General features: G+C 40.0%; 1 protein-coding gene across 11 annotated transcripts in view; it reads right to left on the minus strand.

Annotated features, from left to right (window-relative positions):
- Positions 1 to 19,072, minus strand: part of ARPP21 (cAMP regulated phosphoprotein 21) — a 296,095-nt gene that overhangs the window by 109,575 nt on the left and 167,448 nt on the right. For 8 of the 11 annotated variants that reach the window (XM_075586268.1, XM_075586270.1, XM_075586271.1 and 5 more), the window contains 2 exons: positions 6,639 to 6,868; positions 5,272 to 5,490 (listed from right to left, as the gene is read on the minus strand). In XM_075586268.1, coding sequence (XP_075442383.1) covers positions 5,272 to 5,490; positions 6,639 to 6,868 — 449 coding nt within the window. The remainder of the gene's footprint in view (positions 1 to 5,271; positions 5,491 to 6,638; positions 6,869 to 19,072) is intronic. The other 3 variants (XM_075586272.1, XM_075586274.1, XM_075586269.1) reach the window with 1 other exon arrangement.

Consider the following 19,072-nt stretch of genomic DNA (forward strand, 5'->3'; position numbering starts at 1 on the left):
ATAGAATCAGAGCAGAATGTAATTTCTCTCTAGAAGGACTTGGATAGACTGGAAAATTAGGCAGGTAATAGTAAATGAGGTGTAATACAGATAAATGTAAGGTTATGCATTTAGGAAACAAGAATAAACAGGCAATTTACAAATGAAATGGGGATAAATTAGGAGAACCTTGATGGAGAACAAGATCTTATCTTGCATTAAACGGGCAATGGATGGAAGGGAAGTAAACATAATTATGCCCCTTTCTAAAGCATTAGTTAGACCACACCTTGAATATGGCGTACAATTTTGGGCACCATTCAATAGAAAAGATATTATGGAACTAGAGAAAGTGCAGAGAAGAGCCACAACAATATTAAAAGGGGATGGACAATATGATTTATGAGGAGAGGCTTGCTAAATTTGATTTGTTTACATTAGAAAAGACACATCTAAGAGGGGTTATGATAACTATATACAAATATATTCGGGGACAATACAAGGAGCTTTCAAAAGAGACATTCATCCCGAGGGCATTACAAACAACATGGGGGTCATCCCTTAATGTTGGACAGAAGGAGATTTCACCAGCAACAAAGGAAAGGGTTCTTTACAGTAAGGGCAGTTGAAATGTGGAATTCATTACCCATGGAGACTGTGATGACAGATACAATAGATATCTTTAAAAAAGGTTGGACATCTTTTTTAGAAAGGAAAGGTATACAGGGATATACCAAATAAGTAAACATGGGAAGGATTTTGATTTAGGGAGTAATCTGATTACCAATTCTTGGAATCAGGAAGGAATTAATTTTTCCCCTTATGTGACATAAGGGGGAAAATGAATTCCTTCCTGATTCCAAGAATTGGTAATCAGATTACTCCCTAAATCAAAATCCTTCCCATATTTTCATATCATTAGATGATATTTCACTGGGGTTTTTTGTTTGCCTGTCTGGATCAATATACTGTAAGTACAAATATAGAATAAAGTATCTGTCGTCTAAATTTAGCATAGGTTGAACTTGATGGATGTATGTCTTTTTTCAACCCCATCACTATGTAACTATGTAATGTATCATATCTGCTCTTCCACAACTTACTGTATATTTCATAATATTAATTCATAAACATTACACTTCTGATTTGTTCTAAGCATATTTTGCCTTTTTGGAAGAAAGTCTGCACCATACTCTTGATAATTATCACTGTTTTAAAATGAAAGGTTGTGCATTTTTGAGAATGAATTAAAAGAAAAACATTTGACTGTTTATATTTTAGCATATAAGAACTTAATAGAATGAATGGAATTAGACTGGTATTGCAGCAGGTAAATGCTATGTTTTAAACATCTATTACAGCTACAAACGTAAATACTTAGAGAACGTGCTGGGTTTCTTGCTGTTCAAACACTTATTTGTAAAGCTTGCTGGATATTTAACAAATACAAGATGGTTTTGGTCCTCTGTTATTAAGCTTGATACAGAACCTGACTTGCATAATAAGTGTATTCTGCTTTTTTGGTTTATAGTTTTTCAAACTATTGTCAAGTAAAACAGACATGTTCTTCATGCCTTTTCTACATAGTTTAAAAGCAAGCATCAAATAAAGCATTCTAATTGTAGACGTTAAGACTGCTGCACGTCACTGTTTTAAATAAGGCTATCTACTAGTCATAATATTGCTTCAGACAGTAAACTGCAAAAATCTCTATTCAATAGTTTAGTACCAATTTGACTTTTGAACACATAAAGTAGTTTGTGTTGGAAAATATTATTACACTTTATTATCCAAAGTTTTATTGAGGCTACTGATATTAAGGTGAACCTACCAGTTCCATTTGTCTAATGCCGAGGTGGGCAACCCTGTCTCCATTCGCCACTTGTGGCGAATTGGCAATCACAGTGTGGCAAATTGTTGTTTCCCCGCGTAAGTTAATGGGAAGCGTGGCAGCAAGCGCGAGTCCTACGGGAAGAGCGAGTCCCCAAGCAAGCGCTAGTCCCACGGCAAGCTCGAGTCCGCCAGCAAGCGCGAGTGCGTCGGTGCTAGTGCTGAGGGGATGGGCCGTGGACGGTGGCTGGGAGGCGAGTGGAGGAGAGAGAACAGCGGGGGCGGAGCACACACCCAGCTGCGACCGCGCCACAGACTCCTGTTCCGGTGTGTGCTAGGCAAGGTAAGAAGCAAGAAGCTGGCTCAAGATTATCATGATATTTGGGGGGAGGGGGATGATGATGGGGGAAATGAGATGATGATGAAGGGAGGGTAAAATAAGATGATCCTGTGGGTGGTGAAGAGATGATGATGAGGGGGGGAATGAGATGATGATGAGGGGGGGAATGAGATGATGATAGGGTGGTGAGGAGATGATGATGGGGGGGAGAATTAGATGATGATGATTTGCGGGTGAAATGAGATGATATGATGCTGAGGGGGGGAAATGAGATGATGATGAGGGTGGTGAGGAGATGATGATGAGGTGGGGAAATGAGATGATGATGAGGGGAGGGGAAATTAGATGATGATGATGATGATGATGATGATGATGATGATGATGATGATGATGATGATGATGATGATGATGATGATGATGATGATGATGATGATGATGATGAGGGGGTGAGGAGATGATGATGAGGAGGGTAGTGGTGGGGGTGTGAGGAGGATGAGGAAGGTGTGAGGGGAGGATGAGGAAGGGTTGAGAGGATGAGGGGGGGTGAGAGGGTGTATGAGGGGGATTGCAACAATCTTGGAAGTAGAGGGAGAGAAGCATTAAAATCAGTATAGCTCGCCATGTATGACTGCTGGTCTGTGATTTATAAATTATCTGACCGTTATGTCATTTGTTTCTATATTTCACTCCACATATGCACGAATCGGCACCATTTCGTATTCTATTTCATAAAAATGCTGGGAGGGTGCTCAATCCCCAAACCTCTCCCAGAATGTTTTACGAAATAGAATATGAAATGGTGCAAATTGGTGCATACGTTGAGTGAAATTTAGGAAAAATTAGGTAACGGTCTGAGAATTTATAAATAACATACCTCCCCACATAATACCTCAATTGTTACAGGATGTGGCTATATTTACTTCTCATTCAACACACCTGTGGCTACATTGAAAAATAGGTTGCCCACCCCTGGCCTAATGCATGAGCTGAAAAGTGGCAAAGGTATATAAGGACAAAATGCCCCCCAAACGTTTCTTAGAAATCATTCTATATTTATAGTTCTATTGGTTTCGTGGCCATGTCTATATTTATTATAAATCAGCAATTTTTAGTACCAAATTAAAAATGTCCATGGACAAAGACGACAGAGAAAGATTAACTTTTATTGTGTTGCTGCTTAAGACCTATCAACACATCAAATGCATAACAGGTACCACCACAGTGACAGAGAGCCCCAATACTACATCCAACATGACACATTCACCACCACACTGAACCTGATTTAAAACATGTAAAAAAAGAATTTCATAACATGTTTAATTGAATATTTAAACTAGTATAGCATTGTATAACTTTCTGGGAAAAAGAAGGATTAGTATTGTAAAAGGCGCCAACATGAAAGGATATAATCACCACCAGGAGGAGACCGATGAGGATTCCAGGTGATAGAGATGTGCTTAAAAAAAGAGTAAAAAAACACAGAACATAGTGTAATACTGTTAAAACAAACAACATATACTAATACTAATTATATATCAGCTGAGATCAAGGGTGAATTGAAAATAACAACATTTAATAAAATAATTAAAACACTGGACATACAAAACATATACAAATGAAAATTACAATGGGTAACAATAAAGGACAATTAATATGGGACCATGTAACAGCTGCACTGGGTGGATTGCCCACTCACCGGACGAAAGATATATACAAGCAGTGGATATATCTGAGAGTATCCCCTCTCTCTTTCCAGCTACCACTGCTACTGCATCAGCATCAGGGCCAGGGAGATGGTTGCAGCACGCCAGACTGTGTGTGCCTCTCTGGATCCTCGTTTCCCCGCAGCTTGGCAGGTTTAGCACAGTGAATTTGTGCAGCTCCCACCGCTGCTGCGCCGAGTTCTGGGCCAAAAGGAAGAGCTATACACGCTAGACAGCGTGGGACTCCCTCCGCACTGGCGTTCTCTCCTCGCGGTAGTTGGTACTTTCCAAGTAGCAGATTCGAGCGGATTTGGTAATGGTCAACAGCAGATTCGTCACGGAACTTGCAGGCAATTGTAATGCACTGGTTCAGGTCCCCACAAAATAATTTGTGGGGACCTGAACCAGTGCATTGCAATTGCCTGCAAGTTCCGTGACGAATCTGCTGTTGACCATTACCAAATCCGCTCGAATCTGCTGCTTGGAAAGTACCAACTACCGCGAGGAGAGAACGCCAGTGCGGAGGGAGTCCCACGCTGTCTAGCGTGTATAGCTCTTCCTTTTGGCCCAGAACTCGGGGCAGCAGCGGTGGGAGCTGCACAAATTCACTGTGCTAAACCTGCCAAGCTGCGGGGAAACGAGGATCCAGAGAGGCACACACAGTCTGGCGTGCTGCAACCATCTCCCTGGCCCTGATGCTGATGCGGTAGCAGTGGTAGCTGGAAAGAGAGAGGTGATACTCTCAGATATATCCACTGCTTGTATATATCTTTCGTCCGGTGAGTGGGCAATCCACCCAGTGCAGCTGTTACATGGTCCCATATTAATTGTCCTTTATTGTTACCCATTGTAATTTTCATTTGTATATGTTTTGTATGTCCAGTGTTTTAATTATTTTATTAAATGTTGTTATTTTCAATTCACCCTTGATCTCAGCTGATATATAATTAGTATTAGTATATGTTGTTTGTTTTAACAGTATTACACTATGTTCTGTGTTTTTTTACTCTTTTTTTAAGCACATCTCTATCACCTGGAATCCTCATCGGTCTCCTCCTGGTGGTGATTATATCCTTTCATGTTGGCGCCTTTTACAATACTAATCCTTCTTTTTCCCTTCTTGTTATCTGACCAGGGGGTCAGTTTTTAGTATATAGGCAGCCCCCTAATTTAGGGATTGATTATCCATATAGTTAGCGCTACCTAAACTGTGTTTTTATCTATTGTATAACTTTCTGCAAACTTAGGGCAAAATACATACTGTATTGTGCAAAATGTAAGTTAATACATAGGGACACTGTTACTATTTGGTATGTATGGTTATAATGAGTCCTGCTAAGGATACAGCTTTAATTATAAATTGTTGCAATAATACATTGCATATTATAACATGCAATAATAAATTGCATTAGAATATACCTGTGTGTGGATTGAGCAGGATGCTGCCAGGAGGAATCCCTGTAGCTTCAAGTGGCAGTAAAATGTAACTGGTGTTACTGGGTGCTATTCCATTTTCAGAAAAAGGTAAATTGCCTGTGCTGCTCACTGACTTTCCAGAGACTATGGATGCACCTTGGAGAGGCTGATGCATTCGTGATAGAGATCCTGAGGAACCAACACTGCTGGAAGACTCTGAGCCTAAAGAAAAAAATACCATTGGTACATAAAGATTGACACTTCCTTGAATATGTTACTGATGTGCACAGATTAGTTTAAACAATGACTTTGAAATTGTGCTACAGTAATCCCTCCTGTACGGCCTTGCAAAACATGTTATGGGGTTTTTGATGATACTTATTCTTTCTTGACTTTTTTTAAATTGCCCTGCTGAAATATTTGAGATGTCTCAAAGGAAATTGCATGCTAAAGAAACCATACAGTCATACAATTTAGCTGTGGTATAATCTACAGTATGTTAGATTTATATCTAATTGTAAATATAAAATTATGATCTAAACATTTTTAAAAAAAATACAGTTATCATTGATTTCACCCATTGTATTACAATGTAAATTTGTGTTTGGCTGAGGATGTAAAAGTATACTGTAAGAGTACATTTATACAGTAGATCACAAAAACTGGAACCCTTGCACAGTATGACATTTTTTTGTAGACTGCAACTTGGGGGACTCACATATTGCAGCATATCATTTTTTTTATATTTTTTTTAATAATGTCATTTAGATCTTTATGAACTAAACTATAATTTCACACTTGGCCTTCACATGCGTGTATAAGCACATTACCATGACTATCAATGCTGTTTTCTATTATGCGTATTGAGTAAAAGTTTTAAATTAAGTTTATGGATATATCAACTGTCTAATTCACTAACAGAAAGTATGCAAAGCTCAATTATAGTTCCTCTTAGGGGGTTATCCATTAAACTGTGATAGTGCCAATCAGGACAACGTCACACAGAAATGGGAGTAAAAAAGTTGTGCATTTGTGCCAATGAAGGTTACTTGGGAGTCTTTACAGATATCTAAAATTCCATTACTTGTGCCAGTTTTCAGAAATCTAAATGTACAGGCTATTATAATCTACTTTCAAAGCATAAAGATACTTTCATAGCATAAATAATATACTGGATAAAGCCAAAAAACTGGGACAAGAACTTATCATTTGTGTTTTGTTCTTAATAACCTTCCACATCAATATAAACCAATGGACACCAGTATTACAAATATCATATATGATCATATTCTCTTAAAACTGATGATTAAGTGACAAAATGGTTTTATTTTAAAACTTACAACAGCATAAGAAACCTATTGAATACTAACTACCTGTTTTGGACAGTTTGCCGGTGCTTCTACTGCTGGCAGAACTATCACCTCTTGTCAGCACAGTTATTCCACCAAAACTTGCAGTCTTTATTATAGCTGGCTTTAGGTTGCGAATTGAGCTATCTGAATCTGTGCTGCTCCACGGCCTTTGATCTGCCCATTTTAAATCATTTTCTGTACTACTTTGCCGACTTCCAGATGCTTTTCCAGAGCCATCTCTGTTGCCCCTAAAAACCAATATAAAACAAAAAGTAAAATGCGGCATAAATACATACAGTTTAGTTTGGTTCATCCAAGATTTTGGATAATGCTTTAGCACCTTAGTAGCAAAAACATAAAAAAAATGCCATGCTATTTTATGACATCCTCATATTCTTAAAGCGTCATTCTATGTCACCATTTCTCTCTTGAAAATGAATATTTATTGAACTATAATACAGGGAATCTCTATATGTCTCAGAAATACAATCTCCATTGAAAAAACATGTCTTAGCAGACCCAAAGCACAGGGCTGGACTTAGACATTACTGCACCCTGGGCCACACTAAAAATATTGTGCCCCTCCTCCTGCAGCACCGTGCGCCATGACAATATCTATGTCTACTATGTACCTATGTGAAATGATGCCACATAACGTCCCGCTGTCATGGAAACGCATCACCATGTGACGTTGGGACACTGAAAGAGGAGGAGTTCAGGGCGGTAAAAAGGCAAGTGCAACATTCTAAAATCACTGCTTGACCATTCACTGCCCACGAGGTCTGACCATATATGTCGAGGGACATTTAAAGATGGCGGGCAGGTGCAGGACTTGGAGTGGCAACAGCAAGGGACATTAACGAGGGCTCTTGGCCACGTGGGTCATTGTTGGAGCGGCAGTGCGGGACAGGGTTCGAAGGACCTGTCCCGCACCACAGCTCCGTGAATGTCCCTTGTGGCAGAGTGCCTTTGTCAATGTCCCTTGCTGCTGCTACTCTGAGTCCTGTGTCCGTCCGTCATCTTTAAATGCCCTTCGACATTGATGATGGGTCCGCAGGACTCAGACATTTAAATATGGGGTTGGTCGCTCGACGTGCCAGCTTTAAATATCCCTTGAGATAGATGAGGATACGCAGAACTCTGACATTTAAAAATGGCGCTGGTGTCGTAGCACATGGGCGGCAAAGAGTCAAGCAGCGAAGCCCGGTGCCCCTTTTCCGCTGGCACCCTGGGCAAGTGCCTGGTCATAGGAAAAAGAGAAAGAAGCACTAACACACTAACCCCCTTTTCCCAACAATGTTACCGGAGAAGCGCAGAACTCGGTACGATTTGACTGCTACAGGCTTATGGAGGGGGAAACCATCACCCACTCGGTTTGTCCTCGAATACCATCCACTGAGAATGAAGTGGAAAGAAGGGAGAAGAATACACTACCCCAAAGAAGTGCAGCAGATATCAGCAAACTCCAGGGGATGGAAGCCAAATCCTACTGAGTTCTGCACAAATTTCCGGTAACATAGACCATCAATGGGAGAGGTGTGGGATTACCGAAAGTGCTGGAAAGCCTTGTATTCAGCATGCACGAAACACAAGATAGGCGTTTGTGACTGGGAAATGTATATATTTTTATCCGCAATGTTTTAATGAAACTGTATTATGCCATGGCATTCTCTATTTGTCTTTAAATAAGGTATAACAAGAAAGTCAGATATAAAAACGGGATGTCTCCAATTGAATTTGTCTCAATCAAGATGTACATGTAAGTGCTAGTCTCACATTAATTTATATATGAGTCGTTTATAGAATAGTGTTACACCACCGTTATTGTCTGTTTCTCTTTTTTTTTACTGAACATCACACTTGGTCCATGCACCAGAGGATGTCCATCTTTTCCACAAGTGCCTGGCCAGCCCACCCCTTAATCTGTCATTGCTAAAGCACAACTCTCTCTGGCAGTGTACATAGTTACATAGTTACATAGTAGATGAGGTTGAAAAAAGACATAGGTCTATCAAGTTCAATCTATGCCAAATTTAGACAACAAGGAGGATCTGTGTGATTTGTCTCTTTTTTTGCCTTCTAATAAAAAAATCAATCTTCACAGCATGTGTTTCTCTAAAATTCTCTAATAAAGAACAGCAGGGTTGCAGAGTTGCATAGTTACATATATATCCATGCATAATAATGGTATATTGCTTTCCTCTCTGTTGGCAGTAAGTCCTGGTAAGAACAGGTATGCCAGCAGTAGTTATGGAGGTTTTCCCTCATCCAATGGTGATGTGCCCTATGTATGAAGGGGAGTGGCTGTATGCTCTGAGTCCCTGGATAGTGAAATCGGGGATGCGCCTGCCTCCTGAAGTATATAAGGCACAACACAGTGTTCTAACAGTGTGTTCCAGCAGTTGTTGGGAAGTTGTATTGTCCTGCATAAGGGATTGTAGGAACACTTTGTGACCCTAGTGACGTAACTAGCGGTCCAGGTTGACCAATCAGACTGTCTAAGCCACTCGGTGTCCAGGGACCTGGCACAGAGAGGATCTCCCTAGGAGAAGAGGGAATCCCACTTCAATTCAGGAGGGCGTACCTAGCGAAGGGACAGCACGGAGAGATGTGCGGCTAGAGCCGGCAGCTGCATGTGGCAGTCTGCCACGTCACCGTCTACAATAAAGATGACCTTGTTAACGATACCCCCACTGTGTGAGTGTGAAATTACTCAGCAGTGGATGGCACCATCAAGAAGGAGTTCCTCACCAGGACCATCTCCCTGCGGAAGCATAGACCCTGATGAAGTGGAGGCGCTGCACATGATGTAAGTTGAACTCGCACCCACTACCTCAGCTACCTGTCCTGCTGAAAATCCCCTACTAACATCAAGCGGGAGACTCAGGAGTTCTGTTGCCTACAGGTGCACCACCAAACACACACGTAATGGGGATTGGTTATTAAAGTACCAGGGCCAATGTGCGATTGGGGGGGGGGGGGAAACCCGTTACACATAGTTACATAGTTAAATAGTAGATGAGGTTGAAAAAAGACATACGTCCATCAAGTTCAATCTATGCCAAATTTAGACAACAAGGAGGATCTGTGTGATTTGTCTCTTTTTTTGCCTTCAAATAAAAAAAGTCAATCTTCACAGCATGTGTTTCTCTAAAATTCTCTAATAAAGAACAGCAGGGTTGCAGAGTTGCATAGTTACATAGTTACATAGTTACATAGTTACATAGTAGATGAGGTTGAAAAAAGACATACGTCCATCAAGTTCAATCTATGCCAAATTTAAGCAACAAGGAGGATCTGTGTGATTTGTCTCTTTTTTTGCCTTCTAATAAAAAAAGTCAATCTTCACAGCATGTGTTTCTCTAAAATTCTCTAATAAAGAACGGCAGGGTTGCAGAGTTGCATAGTTACATAGTTACATAGTTACATAGTAGATGAGGTTGAAAAAAGACATACGTCCATCAAGTTCAATCTATGCCAAATTTAGACAACAAGGAGGATCTGTGTGATTTGTCTCTTTTTTTGCCTTCTAATAAAAAAAGTCAATCTTCACAGCATGTGTTTCTCTAAAATTCTTTAATAAAGAACGGCAGGGTTACCTGTGAATGTACTCACAAGTGGTATTTTTATGTCCATACTATGTACAGTGGAGGGCTTTTGTCACTATTTTACTCAGTATAACTTATTTTGTGTCTGGTTGTAGCCACTTCCTGCATCACATTGCAAAGTCAGTAACTATCCTCACACTGATGAGACCCAAAAGGTTTAAACAGCTGTCTGTGAGTACTGTATGTTACTGACTATAGTGGCCTATATAGTGGAGTATAGTGACCAAGGGGGCTGAAAAAGCTGTGTAATACAGCAGGCATAAAGTTATAGGGGTCCATTTGGAAATGGACAAGAAGCGGCACACTTGTGGGTGCTAATTTGACAGTCATTACCAAGAATCCCTGGCTGCAGTGGAAGCACTGTATGCTAAGAGATAATGGGGAAAGGCAGGGTTGTATACCTGTCTGAGATGTGAATGTGCTCACAAGTGGTATTTTTATTTGATGTCTAATATTACAGTATTTGCAGATGTTAATACTGTAGAGCACTGATAATAGGTAGTATAGGATAAAATGATAATAGGAAGTAACAATTCCTTGTGGTCAGCAACCCAAATGATTAAAAAGCTCAATATATTTAAATAAATAACTTTTTAGGCAGGTGTGGGTGCTCATACTGTATGTATCAAAATTCCGTGCTGTTTTGTATTCATTTTCAAACATGAAATACTATTGTAAATGGAAGAAGTTGACACGGAGCAATCAAATTATAAATGCGTTTTCTTTATTTGAAATATATTTTTAGCATTTTTTTTTATCAATCAGTTTTCTTGCTCATGTTCATTTTGGTGGCTAGAAATTTGTAAACTTTCTTATCATGATAAAGCGTCAACAAATTACTTATGGTACGATCAACAAAGTGGTTGATGGGTATGCCTATTACAAGAAAAATGGTCAGAATAATAAGAAAACTTAGAACAGCTACATAAATACACATTCAAATAAAAAAATATTATCCAATATAAAAGTTATTAAAACATTTGGAGATTTAGAGTAGTATTTAGTATTATATGTATAACTTGTGAGATACCACTCACCACAATACCAGAAAAAATAATAAACATTATAATTACAGTCGGTGCAAAAGGGATAAGGATAACAGACAAAAACATATAAGGAGACAGAGATTCTCCTGCAAAAGATCCCAGTTAACTGCACAACAGGACTGAAAGTTGTTTAGGGTTCAAATACCCAACCAAAATACAGTTAAATAGGCTCTAGAGGGTACCGTTAAGTAACCCTCCCAACACTGTGGGAGGACAATTACCACTAAAACTGCCCATAGGCAGAAAATAATAAATACTTTAATGTTAAACAAAATACGACGCAGTAACACATACTCAAGACTATAATAAAAACACTTAAAACTTGTATATCGGGTGGTAACGGGTTCAGGGATATCCAGGGTAAATCCAGAATTATAAGTGTATATCCCCTACCCTAATTGGGGTTGTTCACATGAGACACTATTGGGGAAACAAGGATAAATACGCTTAGGGCAATAGTATTCCTAGTCTCAATATAAAGTGCTATTATGGGTAGAGCCGATAGACAGTATGCTGTAAGTACCTCAATGCAAATCAGCAATCAAAGTAAACAGAATATAAACAGCATAAGGTGCAGTGTATCAAATGGTAATATACCAATCAACATTAAATCACATGGGTAAAATGTCGCAAGCCAGCCCACCACAATAAGCATCCAGTGGGAACACGCAAAACACTGTTAAATCAGCTCTGATCTAACGCTTGTACACATAGCATATGCACAATATACCTGCACCGTTCAGACCCAGCTCTGCCCACCCTGCTAGCTATACTCAGGAACAACCTCACCCGTGATTCCTCCTACACGACGTCAACACGATGACATCATGCCGACGTACGTTTCGCGCATAAGGGGCTGGCGCTTTCTCAAGGTGGGAGGTGATACAGTAGAAGGAGTAGCGCTGCCCTCCTATATACCCGTGTGCCGTGCGGCTCTTAAAGGTACCACAACCCTGCATAATACAGTGGTGAATAGCCTAATACTTACATAATTAATTAAATAAATAAACAGAAAGGGGGAGTAATGAAACTGTGTCTCGAGTCACTCATTTGTCCTAGGCTCATATCAGATAAGTCAAAGTATCTATCCTCCTTGGTGACTCCCACTAATAATATACCGTTGGTTATGGAGTCCCAGTATATAGGTGGCACAAATAGAGAAATGATGTCTAGTTGAGGGTTCATATTGCGTTCATACAGACTTAATTAATCATGTAAAGTGGTCAGAAACCAAATCTTGGGCACATGTATAGTATATAATGTGGCTATTGGCCAGCAAGGATTCTTGAACTTCTTGGATCCATAAGCAATTCTAAAGATACACCTCTGGCACGTCATGTTATCACTGAACATCAAGGGAACAGTGACCGATTGGTCTTTATTGGGATAGAGCATATTCCCTGGGGCCAACGTAAGGGAGACTGGAACAGGATCCTATTGCAGACTGAATGCAAGTGGATATATACATTACACAGATTAAGCTCTATGGGGTTAAATGAGGGATATATATATATCATATTAATCTAGTTTGTCATCTACACCATGGTGATCAATCCATACCAATTTGTGGGCATAGGTGCAATACATCACCCCAAGTTCACTATCTTTAGGGGGATCCTGGTATATAGTTTGTAATTACATTGGATTCAGTTTCAATGTGCATATGTTCATTAGTCAGTGGGTCATCAACAGTCTATACCAGTCTATGGGCACATGAGATAGATATTACCTTTATTTTCCATCTAAGGGGGATCCTGGTATATAGTTTTAAACTAGATGTCCGTTTTGACCTAACGGCGGACAGCCCAGGTTAGACCACTTCTACACTTACAGATATCCTTGCTGGCCAATAGCCACATTATATACTATACATGTGCCCAAGATTTGGTTTCTGACCACTTTACACAATTAATTAAGTCTGTATGAACGCAATATGAACCCTCAACTAGACATCATTTCTCTATTTGTGCCACCTATATACTGGGACTCATTAACCAACTGTATATTATTAGTGGGAGTCACTAAGGAGGATAGATACTTTGACTTATCTGATATGAGCCTAGGACAAATGAGTGACTCGAGACACAGTTTCATTACTCCCCCTTTCTGTTTATTTATTTAATTAATTATGTAAGTATTAGGCTATTCACCACTGTATTATGCAGGGTTATGTTACCTTAAAGAGCTGCATGGCACACGGGTATATTGGAGGGCAGCGCTACTCCTTCTATCACCTCCCACCTTGAGAAAGCGCCAGCCCCTTATGCGCGAAACGTACGTCGGCATGGCGTCATCGCGTTGACGTCGTGTAGGAGGAATCACGGGTGAGGTTGTTCCTGAGTATAGCTAGTAGGGTGGGCAGAGCTGGGTCTGAACGGTGCAGGTATATTGTGCATATGCTATGTGTACAAGCGTTCGATCTGAGCTGATTTAACAGTGTTTTGCGTGTTCCCACTGGATGCTTATTGTGGGCTGGGTTGCGACATTTTACCCATGTGATTTAATGTTGATTGGTATATTACCATTTGATACACTGGACCTTATGCTGTTTATATTCTGTTTACTTTGATTGCTGATTTACATTGAGGTACTTACAGCATACTGTCTATCAGCTCTACCCATACTAGCACTTTATATTGAGACTAGGAATACTATTGCCCTATGCGTATTTATCCTTGTTTCCCCAATAGTGTCTCATGTGAACAACCCCAATTAGGGTAGGAGATATACACTTATTATTCTGGATTTACCCTGGATATCCCTGAACACGTTACCACCCGATATACAAGTTTTAAGTGTTTTTATTATAGTCTTGAGTATGTGTTACTGCGTCGTATTTTGTTTAACATTAAAGTATTTATTATTTTCTGCCTATGGGCAGTTTTAGTGGTAATTGTCCTCCCACAGTGTTGGGAGGGTTACTTAACGGTACCCTCTAGAGCCTATTTAACTGTATTTTGGTTGGGTATTTGAACCCTAAACAACTTTCAGTCCTGTTGTGCAGTTAACTGGGATCTTTTGCAGGAGAATCTCTGTCTCCTTATATGTTTTTGTCTGTTATCCTTATCCCTTTTGCACCGACTGTAATTATAATGTTTATTATTTTTTCTGGAATTGTGGTGAGCAGTATCTCACAAGTTATACATATATGACTGATTTTGGACATTGTTAGTGTCCTTCTTGATATACCAGCTCCCTATATCAGGGGGAAGTATAATTATTATCATAATATTGAATCTGTATGAGTTATCTCACTGTGTTTGTACATATATAGTGTCCCGGGCTCTATTCACATATATACATGTGTTGTTTGACTTTTTAAGGATCTTGTAAATTGCTCTTTTCCCTGAATCCATTCCCCACACTCCTATATACTAATCCGATATCATGACAGGCTTTCTGTCGACCCAGCAGGATTTTGGCTTGTGGCAGACTGAAGCACAAACCTTGTTTTCTAGCAAAGAGCCACCACCTTCAGATACACCTCACAAAAACTTCAAAAGATTCTTTAATGATCTTGAAAGACTCTATTGTATGAGAGCCAAAATCTGGTGAGAAACAGCCAGTCTTGAGAACTATTTAAAACTCAACATTGTTCCTAGAGGTCTACGGGTTAATATAGCCCCCTCACACCAGATTAGCGATGAATCATTTCATACACAGTGGGAAAAAATCCTATTGAAAAGTTCAGCTGATCTGATGCAACTCCTAGCGAAATTTGAGACTAACAGGTTTGACACCATCCAATCTGAACTAGTAAAACGATTACCCGAAATTGAAACTTGGAAAGAGATCTCAAATTTTGATAAATATGAATCAAAATTAAAGTCACAGGTGGATAAATTCATAGCAGAGTTGAAAGACAGGAAACATCGCAAATATACACGTGACAAAATTGATTTCGAGGAGAATCGTATTTTTAAATATAAAATCTTTAAACAGAGGAACAAAAATCCACGCCATCAGGCGGCTTTAAATTCCTCTACAGAGTGGGAGGGCTCAGCTAGTGATCTAGATCAGGAATTAGCCACTGAACCTAGAGTACCATCTACCACTCCGGTAGCTTCCACTAGTACCACTAGTTTTTTAGATTTGGAGGGTCCATCATATCTGAGCAATACCATAGGAGGAGGACTAGGAGGGGAGAGGGATGACTATTTAAGAGACAGGAAGGTGTGGGGTTACAAGGATCCAGGTCACCAGAAATCCAACAAGAGAAAGAGCAAACAAAAACAAAAACAACACAAGTCATAAATCTGTCCTCCAGGGTATTAGACACACCATCTGCAGGTATTGGCTAAGGGACTTTCCTTTTGCCCAACCAGCCAGATGAATTTGTTCGAAACTGTGACAGATGTGAATCTCTTTAAAACTTCTTCTCCATAAGTTCTTTACAAGGAGACAATAGAGAAATATTGCAAACACACCACTTGAGGATTTGAATCCTCTAGATTTAGAGAATTTAGCAGCACTTGAGGACCTGTTGACAGAAAGCGATAGACCCGCAGGTGAGGGCCCGTTCATGCAATTTAAAGCTAAGTCTACTTTTACACCTCCACATGAAACTAGTGCCCAAGTCAAGGTGTTCACTGAACTAGTCACACGTGATCTAGAGAGACTTGACAACAAGACTAGTAAATATAATCTGAACATCAAGGAACACTTGGCTCTCAGGGAATTATGTAATGATGATACCCTGGTGATTAAACCATCAGACAAGGGTGGTAATGTGGTGGTACTAGACAAACCGGCATTTATGAAGGAATGCCTAAGATTATTGGCGGATAAAACATGTTATAGAGTACTTGATAGTGACCCCACTATTATGTTCCAAAAAGAATTACTAACCATTCTAGAGACAGGGAAGACCAATAAAGTTATTTCAAATAAAGAGTTTGAGTTTCTGTATATCAAGCACCCAAAGATAGCAACATTCTACCATCTACCCAAGATACATAAAGGGAAAAATCCACCTCTCGGGAGACCAATAGTGTCTGGCATAGGGAATTTAATATCCAATGCCAGCGTCTATATTGATAAGTTAATGCGCCCGTTTGTGAGCTCCTTACCTTCCCATCTTCGAGACACCAAGGATGTGCTGTTAAAACTTGAGGATGTTACTACCAGTCCCAGCACGTACTTGGTTGGTCTCGATGTTGAGGGGCTTTATACCAGCATTCCCCATTCGGTTGGCATGAGAGCCATTGCCCACTTTTTGAGGTCTAAAGGGAAAGACCTATTGGCACACAATGATTTTATTCTCCAGTTACTGGACCTTACCCTAACTAAAAACTATTTTGTGTTTAATAACAAATATTATCACCAGATCCAGGGCACTGCGATGGGGACCACCTGTGCCCCCACCTACGCCAATCTCTATCTGGGCTGGTGGGAGGAAACGGTGGTCTTCAGTGATGCCCTGGAATCCTATACGGTGTTTATTGAACTGTGGGTAAGGTTCATTGATGATATTTTGATGTTATGGACTGGTACTTTGAATCTCTTGACTGAATTTGTTGGGGTACTGAACACTAACCAGCACAACCTAAAACTCACTATGGTCTCTAGTCTATTAAGTATAGACTTTTTGGATATAACTGTTTTTAAAGACAGTGAGGGGAAGTTAGAAACCACTATCTTCAGAAAAAGTACAGCGACCAATAGTCTTTTAAGAGTGGAGAGCCAGCACCCTAAACATGTAATAAAGGCAATCCCAACAGGCCAATATTTACGCTATAGGCATAATTGCTCAAACATAACACAGTTTAAAGAACAAGCCAGTATCATGACAGATAGATTCCTAGAACGTGGCCATTCGAAGGGGAATTTAAAAAGAGCCTATAATAGGGCATTGGGTACATCGAGAACCCAACTCTTGGTTAATACAGTTCCAGGAGATTCAAGTAGTAATTATAAACCTATTCGGTTTATTGGCACATTTAGTGATCAATGGGGCTCGATTTACCGTATTTTCAACAAACATTGGCACATCCTTTTGGAGGATGCTGACCTGAGAGAGGCATTGTCAATAACACCGAAACTTACTAGCAGGAGAAGTCGCAATTTGAAGTACTTTCTAGTAAGAAGTCACTTTCAGGTCAAGTCACGGGGCACCTGGTTAAATCAGAAACCCAAGGGTTCATATGCATGTGGACGGTGCAAAGCGTGTAGGTACACTGGCGACACACTTTATTCGAGCTCGGCTAGTCCCACGAATTCGGATATACCCGGGTGTATTGAGGTTTGTGACTGTTTTCTGCCCGAGTGCATTGAGTTATTTTCCAGCAGGGATTGAAGCATTTTATTCCCGCTGGCTGCAATACTGCATAGTACATATATATATACTGCATTACAATTCATGAATTTATGCCATCTGGTAGACACGCGAAGCATTGCAGCCTATTAAATCCTAATCATTATCATTTAACAGATCAGCCGCCCATCAGCCAGGCATGAACCCAGGCTGGGAAGGCAAATGCAAAGGGGCTTGTCAGAGGTGAGGAGCGGCGCATTCCAGGTATCTGCCAGGTACATACCGGGTATTTGCTCGAATAAAGTGTGTCGGTGCAGTATGTACCGAAAACAACTCAATTTATGGATTCAACTAGAATATATACCTTTAAAATTAAAGATTACATCAGCTGCACTACTGAGGGAGTGATTTACTTAATTATTTGTTCCTGTGGGAAATTGTATGTGGGCAAGACTTTTAGACAGTTTAAGACGAGGATTCTTGAACATCTTGGATCCATAAGGAATTCTAAATATACACCTCTGGCACGTCATGTTATCACTGAACATCAAGGGAACAGTGACCGATTGGTCTTTATTGGGATAGAGCATATTCCCTGGGGCCAACGTAAGGGAGACTGGAACAGGATCCATTGCAGACTGAATGCAAGTGGATATATACATTACACACATTAAGCCGTATGGGGTTAAATGAGGGATATATATATACCTCATTTATCTAGTTTGTCATCTATACCATGGTGATCAATCCATATCAATTTGTGGGCATAGGTGCAATACATCACCCCAAGTTCACTATCTTTAGGGGATCCTGGTATATAGTTTGTAATTACATTGGATTCAGTTTCAATGTGTATATGTTCATTAGTCAGTGGGTCATCAATGGTCTATACCAGTCTATGGCACATGAGATAGATATTACCTTTATGTTCCATCTTGGGGGGATCCTGGTATATAGTTTTAAACTAGATGTCCGTTTTGACCTAACGGGCGGACAGCCCAAGTTAGACCACTTCTACACTTACAGATATCCTTGCTGGCCAATAGCCACATTGTATACTATACATGTGCCCAAGATTTGGTTTCTGACCACTTTACACGATTAATTAAGTCTGTATGAACGCAATATTAACCCTAACTAGACATCATTTCTCTATTTGTGCCACCTACATACTGGGACTCATTAACCAACTGTATATTATTAGTGGGAGTCACCAAGAAGGATAGATACTTTGACTTATCTGATATGAGCCTAGGACAAATGAGTGAATCGAGACACAGTTTCATCATTCCCTGTAGACGGACGTTCACAGAGGTACACAATTGGAGGCTTTTATAAGGTGAAATTATAATAAGGCTTTATTGTGCCTTTTCCTTTTCATCAGGAAATCATCCAAACACAGGGGGGGGGGGAAACAAAGCTTAATTCACTTGGGAGTATTTCTAGTGAAATCCCATGCAATTCACAACTCCTAGTTAAGCAGGTCTCCCAGCCCCAAACACATAGCATGACATAAGCAGATATAAGAAGTCTCTTTAGAATGAA

This window comes from Ascaphus truei, chromosome 2 (genome assembly GCF_040206685.1).
Source record: "Ascaphus truei isolate aAscTru1 chromosome 2, aAscTru1.hap1, whole genome shotgun sequence".
Classification (NCBI taxonomy): domain Eukaryota; kingdom Metazoa; phylum Chordata; class Amphibia; order Anura; family Ascaphidae; genus Ascaphus; species Ascaphus truei.